Raw genomic sequence first — 25,508 nt, 5'->3', positions numbered from 1 at the left:
CAAGAGGACATCACAAGGGAAATTACAAAATATTTAGAAGTGAGAAACAATGAAGTTACTGCTTACCAATTTTGTAAGCTACAGCTTCAGTAGGACATCAAAAAAGATGTATAGTTTTTTTTTTTAAGATTTATTTTTTTTTTATTTATACAAGAGCTGGGGTACAGGCTAGATGTGCAGGAGGGTGAGAGGATTCATCATAGACAGAGCAGGGAACAGAACAGGCAGACCAACGAAATACACTGCTGAGGGAAGCAGTGGGCAAGACAAGAGAGATCTGCTCACCATGTGGGTTGCTCCGAGGCCGGCTGGGATCGAACCGGCACAGCAGAGGCTGCAGACAGCTTCACAGTGCAGCGCTCAACCGCCTGCGCCACCAGGGAGGCCCAGAAGATGTGCAGCTTTGGGGCCTCCCCAGTGGCGCAGCGGGTTGAGCGCCGTGCTGTGAAACTGTCAGCAGCCTCGACAGTGCGGTGTTCGATCCCAGCAGGCCAGCAAGTGTCCCACATGGCGCGACAGACCCCTCCTGTCAGGTCCGCTGCTCCCCTCAGCAGTGTATTTTGTCAGTCTGCCTGTTCTGCTCCCCGCTCTGTCTCTGGTGAATCCTCTCACCCTCCCAAGCCTCTGGCCTGTACCCCAGCTCTTGTATAAAAATAAATATCAAAAAAAGATGTGCAGCTTTAATTATTAAAGAAAAAATGCATACTTTTTATAGATAAAAGTATGTATCTGATATCAATATTCTTGCCATAAAAAAAGAAGGTATGTGGGCCTCCCCGGTGGCACAGCGGTTGAGCACTGGGTTGCGAAGCTGCCCGCAGCCTCTGCAGCGCCGGTTTGATCCCCGGCTGCTCCCCGGCCACCAGAGGAGGGTCCCACATGGCCCACATGGCGTGCAGACCTCTCCTGCCGCCCGCTGCTCCCCTCAGCAGTGTACTTCGGTCCTTCTGCCTGCTCTGCTCCCTGCTTGGCTCTGGTGAATTCTCTCACCCTCCTGCGCTTCTGACTGTACCCAGTGCTTGTATAAATAAATAAATAATAAATCTAAAAAAAAAAAAAAAAGAAGGTATGAGAGTGCCGCAATACAAAAACAAGAGAGGAAGAGCTTTTAATATAAGAAAAGAGGAGTTGGTAATGATGTCAGATGCTATAAAGCAACTGAAAATAGGAAAACTAAGAAGTTGGTGAACTTTATTAGACTTTCATTAGCAGGATTCTCTTGATAGCAAGTAGCAGAACTTAACTACTTATCAGTTCATCTCATATCTCTTCCTCTCAGCTCAGTTTTCTTCCTGTGACCATGGCCATGGTTATCAGCCATGTGGCAACATCCCCAGCTTAAACCCCAGAGAAGAAATGGATTTCTGTTTCTCATCATTATTTTTCAGACTGCTTGATTCACACAGTTTCTAAATTTTTGGAGTGACAGGAAAATATAATTTTAAAACTGGGGTATAATTGACACATAGCTTTGTTAGTTTCAGGTGACAATATGATTTGCGGTTTGTATATAAGAAATACTTTGTTTATATGTAACTTTCACTTAGGATTTAAGTTCACTTCCTTATATGCTTATTTTTCATCTACATGAAAAATTGATGAAATTTGAAAGTCATTCAGGATACATGATACAACTACTAGTATACTGCAAGTAACTATTGACCCTATCTGTCAATATTTCAATTTTTAAGTATTAAGATGTTATTCATATTAAGTATACCTAAGAAATGTATGTCATTTTATTAATTTAAATATATAAATTTGGAACTGGAAATGATTATCTTTAGCCTTTACATTTACTACCCAAAATTCAGTAATAGTCCATTTAGATTAGGAAATACATTATTTCTCTAAATCGATTCCAGTATAATTTAAATTAATATTCATGTACATCCTTTTTAGGGGCTATTTAATTGGAAATTATTTTTATTAAAATATGAATTATAGACATGATCTATTATACATATTTAGAAGTAAAAAATATTTTAATTATAAGTGCCTTTCTTTTGAAGAAAAAATATTAAAATCATTGATGCCTTTCTTTTGAAGACTATATAAAAATAAAGTATGATGAATCAACTGTTATTGTCTAGACTCTTTTTAGTAACAGTAATAGAGGTAGGCGATAAATTCCTTAGGACTGTTCACAGAAGCCTTTTTGTACAGTAAAATGTAGTGCAATAAGAAGTAACACCCCAGTGATACTGGGATGGAAAAGCAATCAAGTAAAAATATTGAACTCTGTTCCTAAGGAAAACCAACTTTATTTAGAGGAGAATGAGGCAGACTTTATGATACTTCTGCAGATACTCTGTAGTTTTGATAAGTCACTATCTGTAACTTCACTTTATGGCTATTCTTTACTGAGATACAGATACTGTATTACTATCACCCCACAACACAGACTAATAATTTTGGTGATCTGACATGTTTAATTTCTTTTCAGTGTTTGGCTAGTTCAAATGGCTTTTCCTCCTGTCTCTGTACAACTTAAGTAACTGAGAAAAATATTGACAAAAAGCATGGAGAAAGAATAGAATATAGAGGGCCTCCCTGGTGGTGCAGCGGTTGAGCACTGGGTTGCGAAGCTGCCCGCATCCTCTGCAGCGCCAGTTCGATCCCCGGCTGCTCCCCGGCCACCGGAGGAGGGTCCCACATGGCGCGCAGACCTCTCCTGCCGCCCGCTGCTCCCCTCAGCAGTGTACTTTGGTCCTTCTGCCTGCTCTGCTCCCCGCTCTGGCTCTGGTGAATTCTCTCACCCTCCCGCGCTTCTGACTGTACCCAGTGCTTGTATGTATAAATAAATAAATAAAATCTTTAAAAAAAAAAAGAATAGAATATAGAGAATATGTAAGGAGTAGATATTTCAGTATTGAGTTAGCTGAGTTTAAGCAGTAGAAATCAGTACAGTAAAAAAAGGAGGTTAGAAAGACATTGCTTAGTTTCTCCTTTGGGACATCAGGCGGCACTGCCAACCTTTCTTACTTCTTTTAGAGACAAGGATTAGAATGGGAATACAGGGACTCCCTGGTGCTGCAAGGGTTAAAGTCTCAGCTCTGTCAAGCTATTGCCAGCCACTGCAGCATGGCTTATGAGCTAACAACCCACATGGCACAGCAGACCTCTTCTGTCTTGTCCACTGCTCCCCTCAGCAATGTATTTCAGTAGATCCACCTGTTCTGCTCCCCACTGTGTCTCTGGTGAATTTTCTCACCCCCTGCCCCTCTGGCCTACATCCCAGTTCTTGTATGCATTAATGAAATAAATCTTTTTTAAAAAAGAATGGGAATACATTGCAACTTGTTTGTCATTAGTAAGCATGCATGCTGTATATAGATCAAATATCTAGGAGGATTGAAACTGAACTTACAATGCTATCACATGGTCAGTGAGAATTTTATATGGTAGTGATGATGATGAATTCTTCCATATATACTTTTGGTTCCAAATGTCTGACTTTCATATTTGGCCCATGAGTTGCAAGAGGGCTTTTATTTTCACTAACTAGAAGATTAAAATTAGCAAACTTAAACAGTTGAATAAACCAGGTACTGTTTTTCCATGAATATTTGAAAGTCAATTGTATTAGTTAATTTTCTATATTTCACATATATTTTATTTTTACTGATTCTTGTTTCATATTTGTGGGAACAGAAGTTTATTTGATGAGGTTTAACATCTGTTCAGTAAAAATTCATTATTCAGATTATTTTGAAACACATTGTATTGCTAGTATCACATACATTAATATTTACTATAAATATCTATAATGTCAAACTACTAATTGAAAACATGTTGTTAAATATTTTTTTTATATTGGGGCTTTTTGAAAATTAAAATTGTTGGTAAGTTATTTTAAATAATTTGACATTTAAAAATAATAGTGTTGATTTTCATTTTGAGAAATCAAACATGTTTACAAAGTAGCTATTTAATTGGGCATTACTTAGAATTTACATTACCAAATATAAGGGCTTTGAACTAATTTTACTCCTTGTGTTATTGAGAGCAGCATATCTTTTATCCATATGCAGATATCCATATTTTTTGATAGAATGTAATTTGAACACATCAAGACAGATTGGCATTTTCAGTAGCATAAAAAAACTGCTCTGTTAATTGCAAACCATATTTAGTATGACCTTATAAGAAAGTAGCACCTTAAGTGTCATGCTTTGTCTTTAATGTGCACACTGGAGCTTGGTTCATCTGTACTAGACAACTGCACTTCATGAAAAGGGTTTTTTTCTTGATAGGCAATTAGCAGTAATTAGGAATATTCACCTCAATAAGATGTCAACATGAGATTGTTTAAAAAAGTTGAATGTCAGTGACTTAAAAAGAAAGTTCTTCTGACACATAGGTATGGCATGTGAAACATGAAATGTTAATTTAACTTTTCTGCTTATTATTCATGCACAATATTATTTTGTCATTCAGACACTACACTGACAGAGTATAAAGGGTGTTAAAATAGTGCTGCTAGAATAAAAAGAGGATTAATCTACCATTGGCCAATTAGCCAAAGGGTACTTAATGGTCTCTGAAGGCTACTGAAGTCTAACTACTAGCAAAAGCATTGGTAAAAAGTCCTCTATATTACCTTCATTTGCTTGACATTTTGTGAAACATACTGTAGGCTTTTAATAACTGCATTTGTCAGAAAATAGAAATGAGTGATGTAGTAACTCAGTGTACTTTTCATAGGAAATTTTGTTACATAAATAATTCCATCTCTGCCTAAGATCTTTGTTCTCTTTTTTCAGTTGGTGGTTTTTAATTTTTATTTCTTAAAGATTTCAAATATCATAGCAAAGGAAAAATCATGTTTCAAATTTAAAACACTTGTTACTAACTTGAAAGAATTATTAATCTGAACTATTTATCTTTGTAGATAAGTACTTGCATGGAAAATATTCTGCTAGTGACCTAGAAACCCATGTAACCTTCTTTGTAATTCATACAATGTTTTAATTAAGTGACAATGCTTTTAATTTTACACCTGGACAACATACAGAATTTTATTTCTTTTGGTTTTATTCCTTGTAAAAGTATAATATTACCAATGAAATAACATTGATTTTGTTCACAGGAGGGAGAAATGTCATTAGGATCATGTAAACTTTCTAGGATGTTTTTACCTATGAATATGCATAGATAATATTCAACTGGACTCCCCTCTCTAGTATCTTTTGCTTTAATCCTAGTGGCAAAATTACTCTTTGTTTTTTAAGTTCACAGTAATATTTTCTAATTGCTCCATCTAACTTAAATGAAAACCAGAATAATTTAACTTGATTGTGAAATATAAATGAACTTACATATTCAACATGAAATAATATGTCTATCTCACTTTGCAGAATTTAGGACTAAATATTTTGGTAAAGTAATGGAATACAGACTATTCCTACTTAATAATTGCTTTTTCCCTTCTTTGTCAATGTTTGGGGGTTTCAAGTGGAGAAAGAAAAATTTGAGGCTCCCTTATTGTTGTATTTAAACTAATCCTCTTTTCATTCCAGTTACTCATTGACCTTTTCCAACATTTGGCACCTAACCTTTGCCCAAATAAGAATTGGAAAGAAATCTTCTGCCACCAACTATCTTCTATCAGCTTCCCAGAAATCCTGTTTGACTGTTGGTTTGTTTGTTTTTTAAAATAATTTTCATGTACCTTTTCAAAACCCACTATCCCACTGAAAACATTTTCTAAAATTTAAAATATGATTTATTACTTTAAAAGTTCCTAATCAGGACCTCCCCGGTGGCGCAGCGGTTGAGCGCTGGGTTGAGAAGCTGCCCGCAGCCTCTGCAGTGCCGGTTCGTTCCCCGGCTGCTCCCCGGCCACCAGAGGAGGGTCCCACATGGCGCGCAGACCTCTCCTGCCGCCCGCTGCTCCCCTCAGCAGTGTACTTCGGTCCTTCTGCCTGCTCTGCTCCCCACTCTGGCTCTGGTGAATTCTCTCACCCTCCCACATTTCTGACTGTACCCAGTGCTTGTATAAACAAAACAAACAAACAGATAAATAAATAAACATGCCTCTATAAAATTAAAAAAAAAAAAAAAAGTTCCTAATCAGTTGGTAGAAAACATAGGGAGAGTGCACAGTGTTTTGGAATCCTAAAGGATGGCTACTCTCCAGAAAAACAAAATGTTAGGTCAGAATCAGTCTTTTTTTTTTTTTAAGGGTTTTTTTAAAAAAAAATTTTAATATTAATTTAAAAAAAATTTACATCATTGTGAAGTGAGGACCTATAACGCATCCCATTCTGTTCCCTTAGAGTATTTGCTTAATAACCAGTTGAACACTCAAAAGCATTTTCTTTATATGTGTCAAAACCAGGATTATGTCCATTTAATAGGTAGATGGTTAGTCTTTTTATTTTTTGGAGACATCAATATTACAGAGTGCCTAAAAAATGTATTGTTTATGCAGGGGGAAGTTGTGATGAGGGAAATGATTCTTTCAGAGTTGATATTTTTTTCTAAGTCCTTTTACTTCTTTTTACTTGGCTGCAGAATATTTACCATGGACCCAGTTTTATTTTTACTGTTAATTCATCCTTGAACACTAACATGTTTGCTTGTGCTCCTGTAGGAGAAGAGATACCACCATCTTCCCCAGCTAGATCTCAGTTGATGCAACAGTCTTCTTCCAGATACCTTCTTAAGAGAAAACATTGCAAAGCATCTGGTTATTGACCTAGCCACATTCCTTAATATTATACCTAGTTTCCAGGAAATATTTGATCAAACAAATCAAGCGAGATACATGGTGGGAAGCTGACTATAACCAGATTTCCCAGACAGGATTTTACAGCAGCAGCAACAGGAGCATCCTATCTCCCTGTTTGCTTCCTTCGTAGAACTTACTGCAGTTTATTGTTATACAATTCTAGCTTATAGATTGGTAGCTAGATACCTGATGGCAATAATTTAATTTTTTTATTTATTATTAAAAACAGCACTAGTAAGTGCCTACTACATAGCATGTATAAAAAGAATGAACAATAGATATTGAATCACATTCTTAATCTAGATATTCCCTTTAAAAATCTTTTAGAAAATGTCACCTTAGGGCCCAGGATAAAAGAAATTTGTGAATGAACTCCCGTGTAAGAAAGAACAAAAGGGAGTACATTAAGGAAGCCTGATTTTCCCTGTTCTTGGGATTCCACAGTTACTGTTGAGAACGCAAAAGGAAGCTTTTGGTCAGAGATGTCTTAATAAGCAATGAAACTACAAAATGAAGATCTGGTAGAAGCAATTTATATTTCTAGCATTGGAATGGAATAATTTTTTAAAGCTGTTGAAAAAATTAACATAAAATTAAGGATAAGAAAAAGAAAATTAAACCAGAGTGTGGATATTATATAAACTATACATTATGAGGTCTAGGATTCTTGCTTAAATGGAACAGCTTGGAAATAAGAAAATAAATAGTAGATTCAATAAAGGGCTGATTTTTTAAAAACAAACAATCTATAAGCACAACTTGGAGCTATTCCAGATCATTGTGATAAAATGAGTATCACAATGAAGCAAGTCACTTGAATTTTTTTGGCTTTCTGGTGCATATAAAAGTTATGTTTACACTGTTCTATAGTATATTAATTGTATGATAGTTCTTTATTTTTTTAATATTTTATTTTATGTAATTCTTACATCATTTTTCATTTTTGCACAATGTATGCATTTACATTTTGGATATATTCCCCATACAATTGCACCCCCTCTTATTTTGACCCTAATTCTTCCTCTCCCTGCCCCTCTGCCCCACCCCACTCCCTCGCAGTGTGTCTCTGGTCCATAGTTGCTTGTTGATTTGATTTTTACTTCATATTAATTAGTCTTTTTCCTGGCCTCTTATTTAGATTTTCTAAATTCCTGCTATGAGTGAGACCGTCTGGTATTTTTCTTTTTCTTTCTGACGTATTTTGCTGAGCATGATCCCTTCTAGCTCCATCCATGTTGCTGCAAACTGCATGTGTTTATCTTTTTTGATTGCTGAGTAATATTCCATGGTGTATATGTACCACACATGATAATTCTTTAAATATACCAAATATGTACATACCTTAGTTAAAAATACATACTTTTTTTTTTTTTTTTTTTTGCTAAAAACAATCTGACCATCATTTGAACATTCAGGTGTTGATATTTTTTGCTGGTGAAGGGTCTTAAAAAATGTAACATCTGTAAAGTGTAAAAAAAGGATGTATGTGTATATCCATTCACTATCTCATAGTTTTCATGAATCAGGAGTACACTTTAGTGGGGTCTTCTGCTCAGAGTATCACAAGGCTGCAGTGAGTCAGCCAGTCTCCCTTTTTGGAACTCAGGCTTTTCTTCCAAGCCCATGTATTTTCTGGAAAAATTCAGCTTCTTTTGGTTGTAGGCCTGTGGTTCCTGTTTTCTTGCTTACTGTCTGTCAAGGACCAGTCTCAATTCCTGAGCCCCTTTTCATGCTCTTGATTTATGGCACTCTCCAGGGTCCTCTCATAACATGATGATTTGCTTCTTCAAGTCAGCAGGGTGTCTCTCTGACTTCGCAGAGGCACACTTGACTTCTTTTGAAGGACTCAACTGATTGAGTCAAGACCAGCCAGAGAAATCTTGCTTTTTGATCAACTCAAAGTCACATGATTAGGGACAATAATTTACCACTACAGATTTCCCCTTCACACCTAATATACTGCAAATATCATAACCGTGAGACTGACAATCCATCATATGTACAGGTCTCACCCATATACAATGTGTACTTTACAGGGCAAATGGTCATTTTACAATTCTGCCTACTACAGTGCTCACTACTGAAGAATGAATTTCTCCAATATATTTTTTCCCCTTACAGTGGCTTAGAGGCTTGTTTACTTTTCAGAGACTTATGCTTTTACAGTGTTATATTTAAATAATTAGTAACTCCTGCCTAGTTTTAAACTTTTATAGTGTCAAGTTCTTTTATATAACCTTTGGTTAGAATAATTGACTCTACACATCAATACAAATCTTACTACTTTTTTTTCCTCATTGAAGTCAACTTTCAAATTGACTTTTTAAAGATTGTAGAGGGAGTATCTGCTGGGGATATAAAGACCAGAGTAACATATCTATCTTCAATAAACTGTAGCTTAGTAGGGATCCTAAATTAAGATCAAACAAATAACTAAGAAGACAAAGTGAGCTTTCTGTCATGAGAGAAGTTATAGGAATATATATATGTGTATGTATATATGAATGTTTAATGATATATATCTCACAAAATTTTTATTAATCCAGATGCACATTCCTTAACATATTTTAAAATACTTTTAAGACTCTTACCACAACATAATAATTACCACAAGATAAAAATTACTTTTGCTAGGTAAGCAAGCATCATCTCTGTTTCAAATAAGGAACAGAGCCAGGTACTTACTCTGTTCCAACCCAAGGTTGGAATCCTGAAATTATGACTCATCTGTGTGTTTTATGATTAACTGTGTTTTTTTGTTTTTTTGGGTTTTTTTTTTTTGTGGGACCCTCACCGGCAGCCAGGGAACGAACCGGCGCTGCAGAGGCTGAGGGCAGCCTTCAGCCCAGCGCTCAACCACTGTGCCACCAGGGGAGGCCCGATTAACTGTGGTTTTAATATAATATGACTTAAGTAATTTAAAATCTTTGATTGGGGGCTTCCCCTGGTGGCGCAGCGGTTGAGCGCTGGGTTGCGAAGCTGCCCGTAGCCTCTGCGGCGCTGGTTCAATCCCCGGCTGCTCCCCGGCCACCGGAGGAGGGTCCCACATGGCGCGCAGACCTCTCCTGCCGCCCGCTGCTCCCCTCAGCAGTGTACTTCGGTCCTTCTGCCTGTTCTTCTCCCCGCTCTGGCTCTGGTGAATTCTCTCACCCTCCCGCGCTTCTGACTGTACCCAGTGCTTGTATAAATAAATAAATAAATAAATCTTTAAAAAAAAAAAAAAATAAATAAAAAAAATAAAATCTTTGATTGGACATAAAAAGTCCATAACATAGAAAAAAGTAACATGTTTTAATAAAGAAGCAAAGCAATTTATTAAGGAATCTTATTTATTGTTAGATTCCATAGCATATCTTTTTAACGAGGTTACCACAGATATTCTTATACACCGAACCAAGTGTAAACAAAAGAAAGTTATTTATACTTCTTGTTTCATCTATAGCAATTCTCCAATAGGAAAGAGTACTTAAACTAAGAGAAGTTAATAATAAAGCCATAATTATTTGTTCAAAATTCTAAAGGATGATCATAGGGTTCTAAACAGATTAAATATAGGCCTTACATGTTTCTGTTATTTTAACAGGTGCTCTGTAGCATTTCTAGGCATATATAACTCCTTTTAGAAATATATTTTAAAGAGTCAGATTTTAAATATTCTTATCAAATGATGACCAAATCAAAACATTTTGTTTGCTTCTGTCATTTCAGTATTTCTTCACATACTGATTTTTTTTGTTAAATTGAAATTAAAATTTGCATATGTATGTCTTTATAGAGAAATACATTTTTTGGCTTGGTCTTTCCTGAGTAAGTTTATATATTTATAGTGATATAATCTGCCACTGTGGAAGGAATAGACAGAAATTTAATGGCATTCATTTTTAACAAGTGACAGGAGTCACCAAGACTGTTCATAGGAAGAAAAGAGCATCATCAAAGTTTAGTGTTCTTTGTTGCCTGATATTACACCTAGAATTGTACCATTGAGTTAAGTCTTACCAAATTGAAGTATCAGTTTAATTTAGATACAGAAGAGTAACTTCATGATTGATAAATGCTCTAATGCATATTTGTTAAGCAAAGCTTAACTGATTACTATTACATTACTAGTGAGTATCTTAATTTATTGATATATGGTGATAAACTAATGGAAAGTTTATAAATACAAACTGAAATCAATATGAGTATTGTACCATAAGTGTTACAAATAGACTTAAATTTCTGAGACCTTTCTTTGATTCTTACTGTATGGAAGATATGGTTTTAGATACTAGGGGGAATACAAAGGTGAGCAAACAAAGGCACAGTCATCCACAGATTTACTTGACTTCATGATTGAAGAAACAGGCACACTACTATGAGAACTGAGAGAAGGAAAAAGCTACCTTGTTGATGAAAAAGAGGACAGTCTAGAGAACGCTTCATAAAGACAGAAATACTAAACTGCTCCTTAATTATGAAAGATTTTTCAGGCAAGAAAGTACCATTGTAGAACCACTCATGTAGAAATGGCAGACAGGTTTGGGGAGTGGTAGGCAAGTTTGACTTTAGATGATGTCTGACTGAAACACAAACTAAAGATAAGCCTTAGAGCCTTATTTAAACCATAGACATCTGAGCTTTATTCTGTTGGGCCCAGGAACTCCTGGAAGGTTTGGATAGGGAATAACAGGAAATGTAATTGGAGTATTTTATAAAAATCTATGGAAACATGCTTTTAGCTCATAAGTTAAAATATAACCAAAGAAACAGTTTTTTAACTAAAACGTATTCTTCATTTCACCAAAACACAGTTTAGTCTCAAATATATCAAGCCCTACCTTTTATCAATCTGAAATATTCATTTAACAGCATACACTGAATGCACAAATACATAAATAATTATGGACCTGCTGGTACAGTTTCTGGAAGTGTTTAAATTTAGTGTTAGTACTTAAATAACTTGTTATGTCCCATATTTATATTACTGTACATGTCAGCTACATCTTTTGCTGTTTCTCATTAGGATTCTTAACAAAGAAAGATTTTTTTCTCCTTTGAGAGATTTCAGTACCATTTTGTCTAATTGTTCCTTATGTTACACTACCATATTATAAGCTTCTTTGGAATAATAAAATAGTAGTGCAGTTATCCTCTTAAGGAGCTCGGTTGTTATGCCATTACAGCTTGGTGGCATTCTGCTGACTACAGATTGTTGAATGAGAAGGGCTTACATGAAGACAATTTCTTTTATGCTGTTTCATTAAAAACATTACCAGTATGTCATTTAATAAAATGTTTATGTTATTAAAAATTCACATGCAAGGAGTTTAGTGCAATCTACCTCGACATTACAAAAAGGAATTGTCAGCTATCAATCACATGTACTAGATTGAGCAAATTTGTTTGTATGCTATTTATTTGAACTAAATCTCTAATAAGCCTCTTCTGCTAATTGGACTTAACATTTATGTTGCTAAATGAGAAGCGTTTTGGCTGCTGTATAGGGTGGTAAGACCTACCCAATGGAATAAACAACTAGCATCTGTTATCCCTTCCTGCTCCAGCTTGGCTTTTACCACTTAAGTACATCAGCCCTGAAGTCAAGGTTATCAAATATGTGAATCTCTGGCTCACCCCCATTATATGCAAAGGCAAAGAAATAGAACATCATGAGTAAGACCAGCCAACCAAAATATATTAAGTACAGCTGGCCCATTTTATTTTAACCTTTACAAGCCCTACTGCCTTAACAACCTTTAGCAAAAACTTTAATTGGATTTGTTATTTTTGTGAAGTTTTACAGTATCTACTTTTATAATTAATTTCACTTTAGCATTTTCCTACTTGTAGAATGTTACACTGGTGGTTGTTAGATGGAATGCAATTACTTTTATAATAGATTTATATTTCTTTTCTTAAAAAAAAAAAACAAAAACAGAAACTACATTTGGATTTGGCTGGACTCCGGAAAGAGAAAGAAGACTTACTAAAAAAATTGGAATCATCATCTGAAATCACAAGTTTGACAGATGAAGTTTCCCGAATAACAGCTTCACGGATACAGGGTACATCACTTGGTTCTTCAAGGAGCATGGATTTGGAAATGAAGCAATTGCAGTGTAAACTAAAGGTGATTATAACTTTTAATAAAAAGGTGAAAATATACACTAACTTACAAATATAAATGCACTTTTTATCAATTCTTATTTAATTCTACTAATAAAGGTAACTTACATTATAAATAATCCAAAAATTGTTATACTACATTTGACCTCAGTTTTCTATTTTAGCCTGAAAAATTCTTATATGGTAACTCATAATACTATTTTCTGAAAAACTGACAAGACACCATGATAGCCTAACTTAGGAAATGGTAGAAACTGGCCATGATCCTTTCGTCCCACTACTCAACTCATCAATCCCCCCATTCTCATTGCATTAAACAGAATTCTGTTCAAACATGTAATGTATCAACATAAATAGAATTGCTCTTCTGTACATATTTGCTAACATTTTAATTTGGTTGTAAGTTGGAGATGGGATAGGAAAAGGAAAGTATAAGGAGAAAAAAGCACAAGGCAAAGGAAGGTTGCTTGAATAGATTTCATCAAGTTAAACCTGAAAGGAAGAATAAAAGCATGCTCCTTTTATTTATAAAGAGTTGTGTTTAAGCCCAGATGAAGCAGTACACAACTCTAAAGTAAGGCTGACCTTAGTTTAAGTAGAATTATATGGTGTGAAACAAAGTTTGTGAGTTTTAATTTGAAAGTTCATTTTCATGCTACTCAAAACAAACTCATTTATTCCTCACATATTTTATTTTTCCTTCAATGGGGTTTGCCATCTAGAGGTTAACAGGACAGAGTATATGGTACCATAGATATAATGGGAATCACTAGAAGGAAAATTCTGGCTGGAAATACACAGAATACATTAGGAATAGAATAACCATGACGTTAAAAGGATATTAATGTATTGAGTTATCGGTTAAACTAGTGTTTTTAATGAAATACATGGTATGCACTGTCCAATAATATTTTTAAGTCAAGGATTACTAAATAAAATAAAATGGGATAGAATTTAAAGTAAATGAGTAAAATTGTGTGAAAATATTTTGCTTTATTAATAAGTACACATACTAGCATTAAAATAAATGTTTCTTTTTTCCCCTTTTTTAATTTTATATATATTTTACATCATTGTTCATTTTTGTACAATGTTTACTTTCTCCTTTCAGGTGTAGTCCCTGTAAAATTCCCACCACCAAGTCACCTGTGCACCATCACCACAGTCCTTGTGGTCTTCCCTCCCCTGTTTTGATCCTTCTCCTTTCCTATCCCCTGTGGAATGTCTCTGATTTATAGTTGCCTGTTGATTTTGTTTTTTCATTTATTATAATTACTTCTCCCTTATTTGGTTCCCCTACATTCCTCCTCTAAGTAAAACCATCCAGTATTTTTCTTTTTCGTTCTGACTTATTTCACTGAGCATAATCTCTTCCAGCTCCATCCATGTTGCTGCAAATGGCATGAGTTTATCTTTTTTGATTAGCAATAAAATAAATGCCTCTTGATTAACAACTTCAGACAGTTTTTTATATGCCAAACTTGCCACAGCCACAATACTTAAGTTTAAATATCTTATATAATAAAAATGTGAGAAGTCATAGCTGTGCAAGTTTTGGCATAGGTATACTATCTTAAAATGTATTTCTGTCTGAACAAAAGTGGATTAAAATATATAAAGTGAGCATTCAGTGTATAGGTTTCTAGATACAGGAGATAAAAATCATTGGATATTCTTTAATTCTTTGATTTTATTTACTGCAGACTGTAATTCATAGTTTGGTGATTCCTCTTATATTCAAGTTTTCATGATCCTAACATAACTTGATTTTTCACCAAAATGAAATAGAATGTTAGATCCAATTATATCCAATCTAATTAGTAATTTTTTTTAATTTATAGCAATTTAAGTTGATTTATGTTTTACTTATCTGATTTTAGTTCCTCCTTTGGTCTAATGTGATTTTTATCAATAGGCCCAAATGAATATGTTATTTACATTACTCTTTCCCTCATGGTGTAAGTTGTTATCCATATGCATATCTCTTTCACTTTGGATGATTTTGTGAGTCACAAGGGTAAAACTGGTAAGAATGCCTACAGCAATTTAGACCATGGTTATAATAGTTTAAAGTGGCATTGTCCAGGGCCTCCCCGGTGGCGCAGCGGTTGAGTGCTGGGTTGCGAAGCTGCGCACAGCATCTGCAGCGCCGGTTCGATCCCCGGCTGCCCCCCGGCCACCGGAGGAGGGTCCCACATGGCGTGCAGACCTCTCCTGCCGCCCGCTGCTCCCCTCAGCAGTGTACTTCGGTCCTTCTGCCTGTTCTGCTCCCCGCTCTGGCTCTGGTGAATTCTCTCACCCTCCCGCGCTTCTGACTGTACCCAGTGCATGTATAAACAAAACAAACAAACAAACAAACAAATAAATAAAACATGCCTCTATTAAAAAAAAAAAAAAAAAGTGGCATTGTCCATATCCAGACTACAGTCCTAGAACATTGACCAGGCTGCAATAGTGACAGAAAAGATAAATCTTTTGTTTTATTTTGTTTCATGTTTTAATACAGAAATATCTTAGAAGACCAGGTACCTTTTATTACAAAAGACTCCCTACTACAAATTTCTGCTTTGATACTTTATTACTTTGTTAGGGATGCTATAACAAATTACCACAGAATGGATGACTTAAATTATTTTCTCATAATTCTGGGGAGGTTCAAAGTCCAAGATCAAGGTATCAATAGGTCTGGTGTCTTGTGAGGCCTCTCTCCTTTGCTTGTAGTTGGCCACCTTCTCACCATGTCTTTACTTGATTGCCTCTTAGTCTGTGTAGTCTAATCTTTTCATATGAGAACATCAGTCATATTGGGTTAAGGCCCACACATGTGACCTTATTGTACCTTAATTCCCTCTTTTAAGTAGCATTTTGAGGTACCTAGAATTAGGACTTCCACATATGAATTCTGAGGGGCCACAGTTTAGCCCATAAGAGTATCAAACTGCTCATATAATGGTTTCCCAAGAAATAGCTTATTTCTAGTTGATGTTTTTATGCTTAACTAAGAAAAACTTAGAATGAGAATTTATTAAAGATCTATATACATCTTTTTATTTTATCCAATTAGTATTATAATTTTTATGTAAATTCTAAGATCAGTGTTCTTCACGGGTATATGTATTCATTCAGTATGATTAGAGTGTACATGTGCATTTCTGTATCCTCATTTTTATCCATATTAGACATAGATCCTTGAGATACCCAAGTTTATATACACAAGTAATAAAATAATAAACATATAAATTCTTTCCTGTAAATGATAAATCCTTCAGTTATTTATATTTATTTGTAGTTCTTCATATAATCAGTATTGAATGGCACTCTGATTTATATTGATGAATTTTTGATTTTCTGATTACTGAAAGCATTTGTCTTGGTATGTACCATGTTATTGTTCAGTTTGCCCATCAGTAATGAAGTATAGTAATTTTTGAACTACTGATCTTAGGTGTCACTAATATATTGGATATAGAGAAACCAAACTAGGAGTTAGATAAAGAAAAGCTTTAAAATACCACAGAGCTGTGCTCCTTTGAAAAACAAATATTTATGTGTAAATGTTTTGATAATAAGTAGTATTGTTAATAATTCAAGTAAGAAAGTACTTAATAGTGAAAACATTCTCTGTCAGTTATTTATTGTTTACAAACTACCCTAAAACATGGCAGCTTAAAACAACAGCAGTTTGTCATTTCTTATGATTCAGTAGGCCCTGTGTGGCCTTACCTCTATAGTACTTGCAAGAGATTCCACAGAAGTTTTTAATAGGTTAAGGTATTTAGGCCCAAGATCTAGAACTTTCCTGTTGTCATTTCTGCCACATTGCTTTGGTCAAAGCCAATCACAGGCCTGTACAGATTCAAAAGTCTGGGAAATGGATTCCTCCTTTTCATGAAGAGAAGTAGCATATATCTGACCAAATTAGTCTGTTACAAATTATTTAGTAAATCCAGCATTAGTTTCAAGTTATCTTATTAAACCATTAAAATAATTTGAATGTATACTCTTTGCAGTTGTTAAATAATTGTGTTCCTCTATGGTTTTGATATGTTACATAGGAATTTTAGTATACCACAGAATTTCTATTAGAACATATGAAATAAAACATTTAAAAATATTAAAATGTTCATTTTATATAACCTAAAATATTGCAAATTTATTATTCTACATGATAATGTCATTTATTTTCATGCTGCTTTAATACAGGATTGAAAGATATATTGAAATTTATGTGTATTTCTACTCTAGAATGCAACTAATGAACTCACTAAACAGTCATCTAATGTGAAGTCTCTGAAATTTGAACTCCTAACAAAAGAAGAGCACATAAAGGAAATGCAGGAAAAGTATGGTCTTATTTTTATCCATTGTATTTGGTGCCACCTAGTGGCAGTTAATTCTATTAGCCATTACACTCCAAGAAAACATGACAACATGTTACAAATTAAGTTTTCCTTCCTTAGCTCATGTTTTGATAAAAGTTTAAGGAATATTACATATATAGAATGTCTGATAGGGATCTAATTAATATTTTTTAATTATAATAAGCACACTTAAAGTTAGATTTTCCATCTTAAACATTTAATTTTGAATAAATACAAATTAATGGTCATAAACAATAAACTTTAGACTGTGGTAATTACTTGACCAAACATATATGTGTAAGTTGATCCTTACATTTGATTTAAAGTGAAATTATCTGTATTTAAAATAACTAAGTGGTTATGAAAATTTTTACTTTATATGTATAACTATGAAAAGGGGCTTAAAATGCTCTCTCACTGAATCAAAATTATTTTTCCTGGGTCTTTTATAGCTATACTAGAGTTACAGGTTATAAAATGTTTTGATATAATTTTCGTCTATTATTTAAGATCTATATATATTAAAATAATTTGACTTATTTGTTCAAATCATTTACATTATGTATATATAATTTATAGATATAGAAATATGTATATATCATATTCATACATGTATGTCACAATATAAGTGAAGAACACTTAAAAGTGACATTTTGACAAAAAGATTGATTAATTTAATAAATTGACATTTATTTCTAGATTAAGAGGTATTCTTGCTTAATTGTTTAACAATGAGAGTTCCAAAAAGAACATTCTTTGAACTCTGGCTCTTCTACCTGCTAATTATGCATCTCAATTTAATAGTGTTAATTCATAGTTTTTACAATAATCAAACGAGTTAGTATATAATATAGCAACATAGTAAGTGTTCAAATGTTAACTATTATTCTTATTACAGCAATAATAACAGTAGTAATATTGCATTTACCATTTTATACTTAATATGTTATCAACTGATGTTTAATTCCAAATTACAAGCTATTGTGCTTAATTTTAGTGTCTTTATATAATATTGTAAGACTTTACATTTGTTTATTAAAGTATAGAACTGTTTCTTACAAATATCACTTTGGTTTTCCCTAGCAAGCAATACTAGAATGCAGTTTTTAAATTACTGAAATAGTATTGTGTTATATAACATTATATAAGTTTCAGGTGTGCATCATTGAGATCAACATATGTATATACTACAATAAGTTCTGCTAAAAATTCAGTTTTAACTTTCACCATACCATTGACCTCTTTTTCCCAATTTGGCCTCTCCTCCCTTCTGATAATTTAAATATAATAATTTTGTTTTCATAAATTTTATTACTATTTCTCAGCTCTTTTATTTTTATGTTTTAATGCATAGTCAGCCCTATAATTGCCAAGTTACAATTGGATTGTATATTTTAGAAGTATTCACATTATTAATAGAGCAATATTGGATTCTATGCAATTATTTTATTAATTTGTAATTTAATTAATATGTCATTTAAAAATTAAAAGTAGGCAGAACATTAAAAGTAGCTATAACATTGGATAACATGTAAGATACCTTCATTGTTAAAGTACTTTCTATCATTCTTGATAAAAACGTCTTTTTTTTCTCTTTCAAGAATGTCTCGAATGGAGAGGGATATAACCATGAAAAGACATTTGATAGAAGACTTGAAATTTCGACAAAAAGTAAATTTGGAAAGTAATGAGAGTATTAATGAAATGTTAGAAAGTCTTGAAAAAAAGGTAGCAACCTTTATTTTTCATATAAAAAAGTTCCTCATGTATTTTTTTCCTTCAATTGAACATTCAGTCTTTTTTTTTTAAATAAGTTCTGTGTTTATTTATTTATTATTTATTTATTTATTTATTTATTTTATTTATTTATACAAGCACTGGGTACAGTCAGAAGCGCGGGAGGGTGAGAGAATTCACCAGAGCCAGAGCGGGGAGCAGAGCAGGCAGAAGGACCGAAGTACACTGCTGAGGGGAGCAGCGGGCAGCAGGGGAGGTCTGCGCGCCATGTGGGACCCTCCTCTGGTGGCCTGGGAGCAGCCGGCGATTGAACCGGCGCTGCAGAGGCTGCGGGCAGCTTCACAACCCAGAGCTCGACCGCTGTGCCACCGGGGAGGTCCTGAGCATTCAGTCTTAATAAATGTATAGAAAATAGTCATTGGACATATATGTACTATTACATAAGTACATTATGGACTCAAAATTGCATCATTTACTTTAAAATTCTAGATTCTAAAAATCTCATATATGATATAGCTATACATTCTCTTTATAAATATACCATGAGAAGGTCATAAAGTTTAATCTTTAAAATCTTTAATATTCCTGTGATAAATAACTATATTTTATTTAGCATAACTATATTTTATTTAGCATTTGGTTTCATTGTAAACTATGATTTATAATGATAGAAGCAAACATTTTTTATGAAAGTGATAACCAATGGCTATCAGAAGTTTTTTAAAAAGTATACTTAACACAATTTGTTAAAAGTATATTTTTTCCTTATATACACTTAATTCAGTATACTTAGGAAGAAAGTTTCATTTTAAATAGCTATATAATATCTGATCCCAAAATAGAAATCAGTAATTTGCTGACTAAGAGATCTTTTTTGTGCTATTTGCACAACTCATAAAGCAGCTTGTGCTTTGGCATTCACTAAATGTTACCCACTCCGGAGAGAGCATTTCCTGACTTTCCTTGTTGGAGATAAAAAAAAAAAAAAAGAAGTAAGTATTAGCTCAGATGGATTTAAAAGAGAAGCATTTACAGGAAAAAACAAATGCACATGAATTTTCTTTCTCTTCCACATACACGCCTAAATTTTAATTACTTCCATAGGTTTTTGCAATGTTATCTTTTAAGTTGTGCTTATTTTTAAACTTCAATATTCACTTCAGATAAAGCCTTGAAATCCTGTATGAGTAATTATATATCTTTACTGCATTAACAGAAAAAGAAAAACTATTTTTTCTGTTATTCTTTCAGATGTGTGATAAATGTTATATTTTTAATTTTCTCCTAAAAAGTATATATTATATTGGAGAGTACAATGGAAAGTTTTCTAATTATCCATAATTTGACTTGTTTTAGAATAAAAACTTCATAATCAGCAATTTTTATAATTGCTATCATGAAATGAGTTCTGCAAACAACATACTTAAATTTGATATCATCTATGAGAAAATAAATGAAATTAGACTTATTAACGTATTCATTTGGTTTTTGTTGAAACTATTATAGTATACTACCTACTTTTTTTTACCAATAATAATTATCATTATTCTTCTACTGTAGGTGAAGACATTAACTGAAGAATGTTCTAACAAAAAGGTTTCAATTGATTCATTAAAGCAAAGACTTGCTGTTGCTATAAAAGAAAAGTCACAGTATGAACAGATGTATCAAAAAACTAAAGAGGAGTTAGAAAAAAAGGTAAATTTTCAGGACATTTTAGAATGCATTAAATTAGAATATAACATTTTTTTCATTTCTAAAGTTTTCATTTTTTTCCTCCCCATAACAGTATAAGCTATTGAAATATTTCAGATAACTGCAAAAAACATTTACATCTATGCATGAAATACTAAGAATTTGTTTAGCAAAAGTGTTGTGTTAGAGAAGTAGATTTTGTTTGACTTGATAACATCTAATAAATAAACCATACTAAGAACTGACACTTATACAAATGGATATAAATTTTTTGGATTTACCTAAACTTATAAACTAATTAAATATTTCTTAGCTATATCGGAGCCTTTGGTCTAAAATAACTTCCATGTTTTTAATAAATTGCAATTTTTAAAGCTCATAAAGAGATGAAAGTAGGCACTCAGGTCATTTTTTTGAAGTAAATTAAAACAGCTATCATTTTACCCAAATAAAGTTAATGAATATTTAGAGTATTGAAACTGTTTATTTGGCATATATAACTCTTCCAAACCTGATTATGAATTTTTTTTTTATTCTATGATTACTGGTCTTTTGCAGGATCTCAAACTTAATCTCTTAATATCAAAAGTAAGTGAGACTGAATCAGCATTGGCAGAAATTGAAACAGCAGCATCTAAGCATCTTCAAGGATTAGCATTGCAGAGTGAGCAGGCCCTAGAAGGTGCACAAAAGAAACTACTTTTAGCCAATGAGAAAGTGGAAGAGTTCACCATGTTTGTGAAGGTTTGAATTATTTGTGATTTACTAATGTTAGCACTTTATTTCAGGCAGCGTAATCATTGACCTGCTTCAGGTAGTTTGGGGAATACTCTAGTTTTTTTCTACTTTTCTAAGCCGTAAAACATTTCCCTACCCTACTTGTCACATTTTTCAAGATTTCTATCTAAAAGATTTATTTTTATAGTTAAGTTAAAATTTTTCTTATTAATATTATTGTCTTAATGTCAATTTAGTTATAAAAAGTTATTAGTCACTGAATCAATATGGGGTTTAAGATGAAAGAATTAAGTCATTTCTGCTCTACTCTCCTTTCAAAAAATCACCTAAGCAAGAACAACCGGAAACTTGCTCCATGTTCATTGAAACTAAGGGTCATGTGTGCCGCAGTCCACAGTCTGTCTAGAGTAGAGGGATGATTAATGGCTTAGCAGAGCAGTAGGAGGACAAACTAATGTGCCTGCAAAGGGCATACCATCTTGAAATGGTCTGAAGACTGAAGAACCCCCGAGAAGTCCAGGAACTGACTACACAAGGAAGCACCAAAGCTGATGATGATGGGAAAGGGACAGGTACAGAACTAAAAATAGGTGGTTTTTTGGAAAATCTTTATAATTTTTTATTCCTTTGTTGATTTCTTCATTGACCCAGCGGTTATTCAGAAGCATTTCATTCAGTTTCAACGTGTTTGTGTTTTACCTAGTTTTCTTCTTTTGGTTGATGTCTGACTCTAAACCATTGTGATCAGAAAAGATACTTGATATAATTTCAATTTTGATATATTTTTAAGACACGTTTTATGTCCCAGCAAGGCTAGATCCTTGAGAAGTTTCAGGTGTACATGAGAAGAATATGTATTCATTTCTTTTGTGATGAAAGGCTATGTAAATATCTATAAATTATGACATTATTTTATTTGAAGTCATTATTGCCATGTTTATTTTCTGGCTGGATGATCTATCCATTGATGTAAATGGTGTTTGAAATCCTTCCTATTATTGTGTTGCTGTCAATGAGTTGTTTTAGGTTTGTTTAAAAGTTGTTTTTTATAGTTAGGTGCACCTGTGTTGTGTGTATAAATATTGATGACAAGTCACAACTTGATGTATTGGTGATTGTATGATACCTGTCTTTATTACTAATTACCTTTTTTGACTGAAAGAGTAATTTATCACAAGAGGATAGCTGTTCCTGCTTTTTTCTCTGTTTTATTGGCTTGAAATACCTTACTCCAGTCTTTGACTTTAAGTGTATGTTTGTCTTTAGATGCGCGGTAAGTCTTGACTGCTTGTATCAATGGATTATGCTTTCCATTTTTAAATCAAACATGTCATTTTTATTTGTTAAGTTTAGACCATTTGTATTTAGGTTGATTACTAATATGTGAGGCTTATTTACTGCTATTCTTCCTTTCGTTTTTATCTTTCTATTATTTCTTTTCCATGTGTCTGTTTTTTCATTTGGATGGCTTTCGCCAGTGGCTCTCTTAGTTTCATCAATTCTTTTTTTTTTAATTTTTTTTTTTATAGAGGCATGTTTTATTTGTTTGTTTGTTTGTTTGTTTGTTTTGTTTATACATGCACTGGGTACAGTCAGAAGAGCGGGAGGGTGAGAGAATTCACCAGAGCCAGAGCAGAGCAGACAGAAGGACCGAAGTACACTGCTGAGGGGAGCAGCAGGCAGCAGGAGAGGTCTGCGCGGCATATGGGACCCTCCTCTGGTGGCCGGGGAGCAGCCGGGGATCGAACTGGCGCTGCAGAGGCCACGGGCAGCTTCGCAACCCAGCGCTCAACCACTGCGCCACCGGGGAGGCCCAGTTTCATCAATTCTTATTATGCATGTCTCCATTCTAGATTTTTGTTTTGTGCTTACCATGAACTTTGTAGCAAACTTTCTATACCTATAATAGTCTTTTTTTTGTGCTGGTATCACCTCATCATCATTTGGCTATGCAGATTCTGTCCTTTTCTTCATTCCCTTCAACGTTCTGTTTTATCATATTATTTTTATATATGCTTTTGATTCCATGTTACTGTTTATCACCTTGCACAGGATTTTGTGTTCTTTTGTCTTTTCACTCAGAAAATCTTCTTTTAACACTACTTTGTAGGGCAGGTCTGTGGTGGTAAACTCTATTAGCTTTTTTGGGGAAAATCTTTATTTTTCCATCATATTTGAACGATAATTTTACAAGATAAAGTATTTTTGACTGGTAGTTTTTTTTCTTTTAGAATGACATATAGGGCCCTCCCCGGTGGCACAGCGGTTGAGCACTGGATTGCGAAGCTGCCCACAGCCTCTGCAGCACCAGTTCGATCCCCGGGCTCCGGGCGAGGATTCCACATGGCGCACAGACTTCTTTGGCCACCCGCTGCTCCCCTCAGCAGTGTACTTCGTCACTCTGTCTGTTCTGCTCTCCACTCCATCTCTGGTGAATTCTCTCACCCTCCCTCGCTTCTAACTGTACCCAGTGCTTGTATAAATAAATAAATCTTTAAAAAAAAAATAGTATGACGTAGAAATATGTCTTCTAACCTGGAGAGTATGTGCTGAGAAATCTGATAAAAGTTTGAGATGCACTTGAATGTTACATTCTTTTTTTCCTATAACAGCCTTTTATATTTTTATAAGTACTTTTTTTTCATAGCTTAACTATATGTTTTGGTGAAGGTTGTTTTGTATTTAGGAAATTTAGGTATTATTTCACCTTCCTGGACATCCATGTGTAATTCTTACCTTAGGTTTGGTAAATTGTCAGCTATTAGTTCTTTAAATAGCATCTCTGCTTCATTCTCTCTTCACCTTCTGGAATACCAAGTATCCTTGCATTTCCTCTTCTAATGGCATCTGATAATTCCTCATCATTTCTTCATTTTTTCTAAATCTTATCTCTCGCTCTCTGTCCACTTGGGTCATTTATAAATTTGTATATTTGATTTTAGAAATTTTCTTTCTGTCAGCTTAAGTCTGCTTAATATATTTCCATATTTGTTCTCATTTCATTCAGTATCTTTTTGTGTGTGTGTTTTAATAGCCATCAGTATCTTTAGTGAAGAACTCTTTCTGTTCCTTGTTCTCTTTTCTAAGATACTGAAGGCACCTTTCTGTGTTTGATTGCCCTTGTAGGTACTCATTGAGCTTCTTAATGATTGTTATTCTAACATACTTTCCTGTTAGATCCTCAAATTTGTGCCCTTTATTTAGGTCTCTAGACTTCTTTTATCTTTCAGCTTCTATCTTTTATTTAGATGTTCCTTGTTTCCTAGGCAAGTGTGTTACCTTACTTGCTTTTTACCAGTTGAGGCACTATGTCTCTACTTTTGTATCTTCTTTGCTTTTCATTATGACAGGTGAGAGAGAGGTGGTGTTACCGGGCAAGGTGAGGGGCACCCTGGAACCCCCAAACCTGCCTGCTCTAAGTAGGTTTTGCCATCCACTGCATCAAAACAAAACATACTGTAGTATGGAAAGGAACTTTAATAAAATTAGCGTGCAATAAAGAGAAGAAAAGGGAAAGAGTAGATAAAATAGTTTTCGCATGAAACACCCAATGTTACCCATCCCCTCACGGCTAAATGCCCAGCCAAACAGGGTTGGCTCAAAGCACGATCACTGAGGCCCAAAAGCCTGCCACAAGTCTAAGGCACTTTCTGGTGGGACTATAAGAAAAGGGCAGAAGGGGCCAGACAAGTCTGGAGGGAAAAGAGCAAAATCAAAATCAAGATAAATGCTTCCATTGTTAACCTCCCCATAGGTCTGTCACCCACATCTGTTTCAAGTGTCTTCTTCCATGTCCCCCAAGTCCCTGATACAAGTCCAAGGCCGCGAAGCAAACACAGCTTTTCACATGTGTCTCTGCTCCATGTGCCTCCTCAGGTCTCCTCCTTGCTTCTGCCATCTTTCTTCCTTCTTCCATTTTCCTCTCCAGCTTCTCCTTCTCAGCTCTGCCTCCTATGGGTAGGACAGGGAACCTGGAACCTCTCCTTTCCCTGGCACTACCCTGGTACAGTGGGAGATTGTAGTTCAAAGGTTTGGTGTCAGTCTTGGTGGAAAGAAAAGACTACTTGAGGTGGAGTGTTTTACACTGTCTCTTCGCTCCTTTCTCCAAAGCAAGCACTTTTTACTGCTTCATA

The 25,508-nt window shown here is 34.3% G+C and overlaps 1 protein-coding gene across 7 annotated transcripts in view; it reads left to right on the top strand.

Annotated features, from left to right (window-relative positions):
- The window catches only part of CNTLN (centlein), a 236,875-nt gene that overhangs the window by 185,310 nt on the left and 26,057 nt on the right, over positions 1-25,508 (top strand). For 6 of the 7 annotated variants that reach the window (XM_037494596.2, XM_037494597.2, XM_054689416.1 and 3 more), the window contains exons 19-23: positions 12,657-12,848; positions 17,090-17,187; positions 18,807-18,933; positions 20,503-20,640; positions 21,196-21,381. In XM_037494596.2, coding sequence (XP_037350493.1) covers positions 12,657-12,848; positions 17,090-17,187; positions 18,807-18,933; positions 20,503-20,640; positions 21,196-21,381 — 741 coding nt within the window. Of the gene's footprint in view, positions 1-12,656; positions 12,849-17,089; positions 17,188-18,806; positions 18,934-20,502; positions 20,641-21,195; positions 21,382-23,606; positions 24,283-25,508 lie in introns of those variants that run through there. The other variant, XM_054689418.1, reaches the window with a different exon arrangement.

Source organism: Talpa occidentalis, unplaced genomic scaffold (assembly GCF_014898055.3).
Source record: "Talpa occidentalis isolate TD23 unplaced genomic scaffold, MPIMG_talOcc4v2.1 talOcc4.7, whole genome shotgun sequence".
NCBI classification, from domain to species: domain Eukaryota; kingdom Metazoa; phylum Chordata; class Mammalia; order Eulipotyphla; family Talpidae; genus Talpa; species Talpa occidentalis.
Note: the sequence above shows the minus strand (reverse complement) of the source record. Positions and strands in the feature narration are given on the sequence as shown.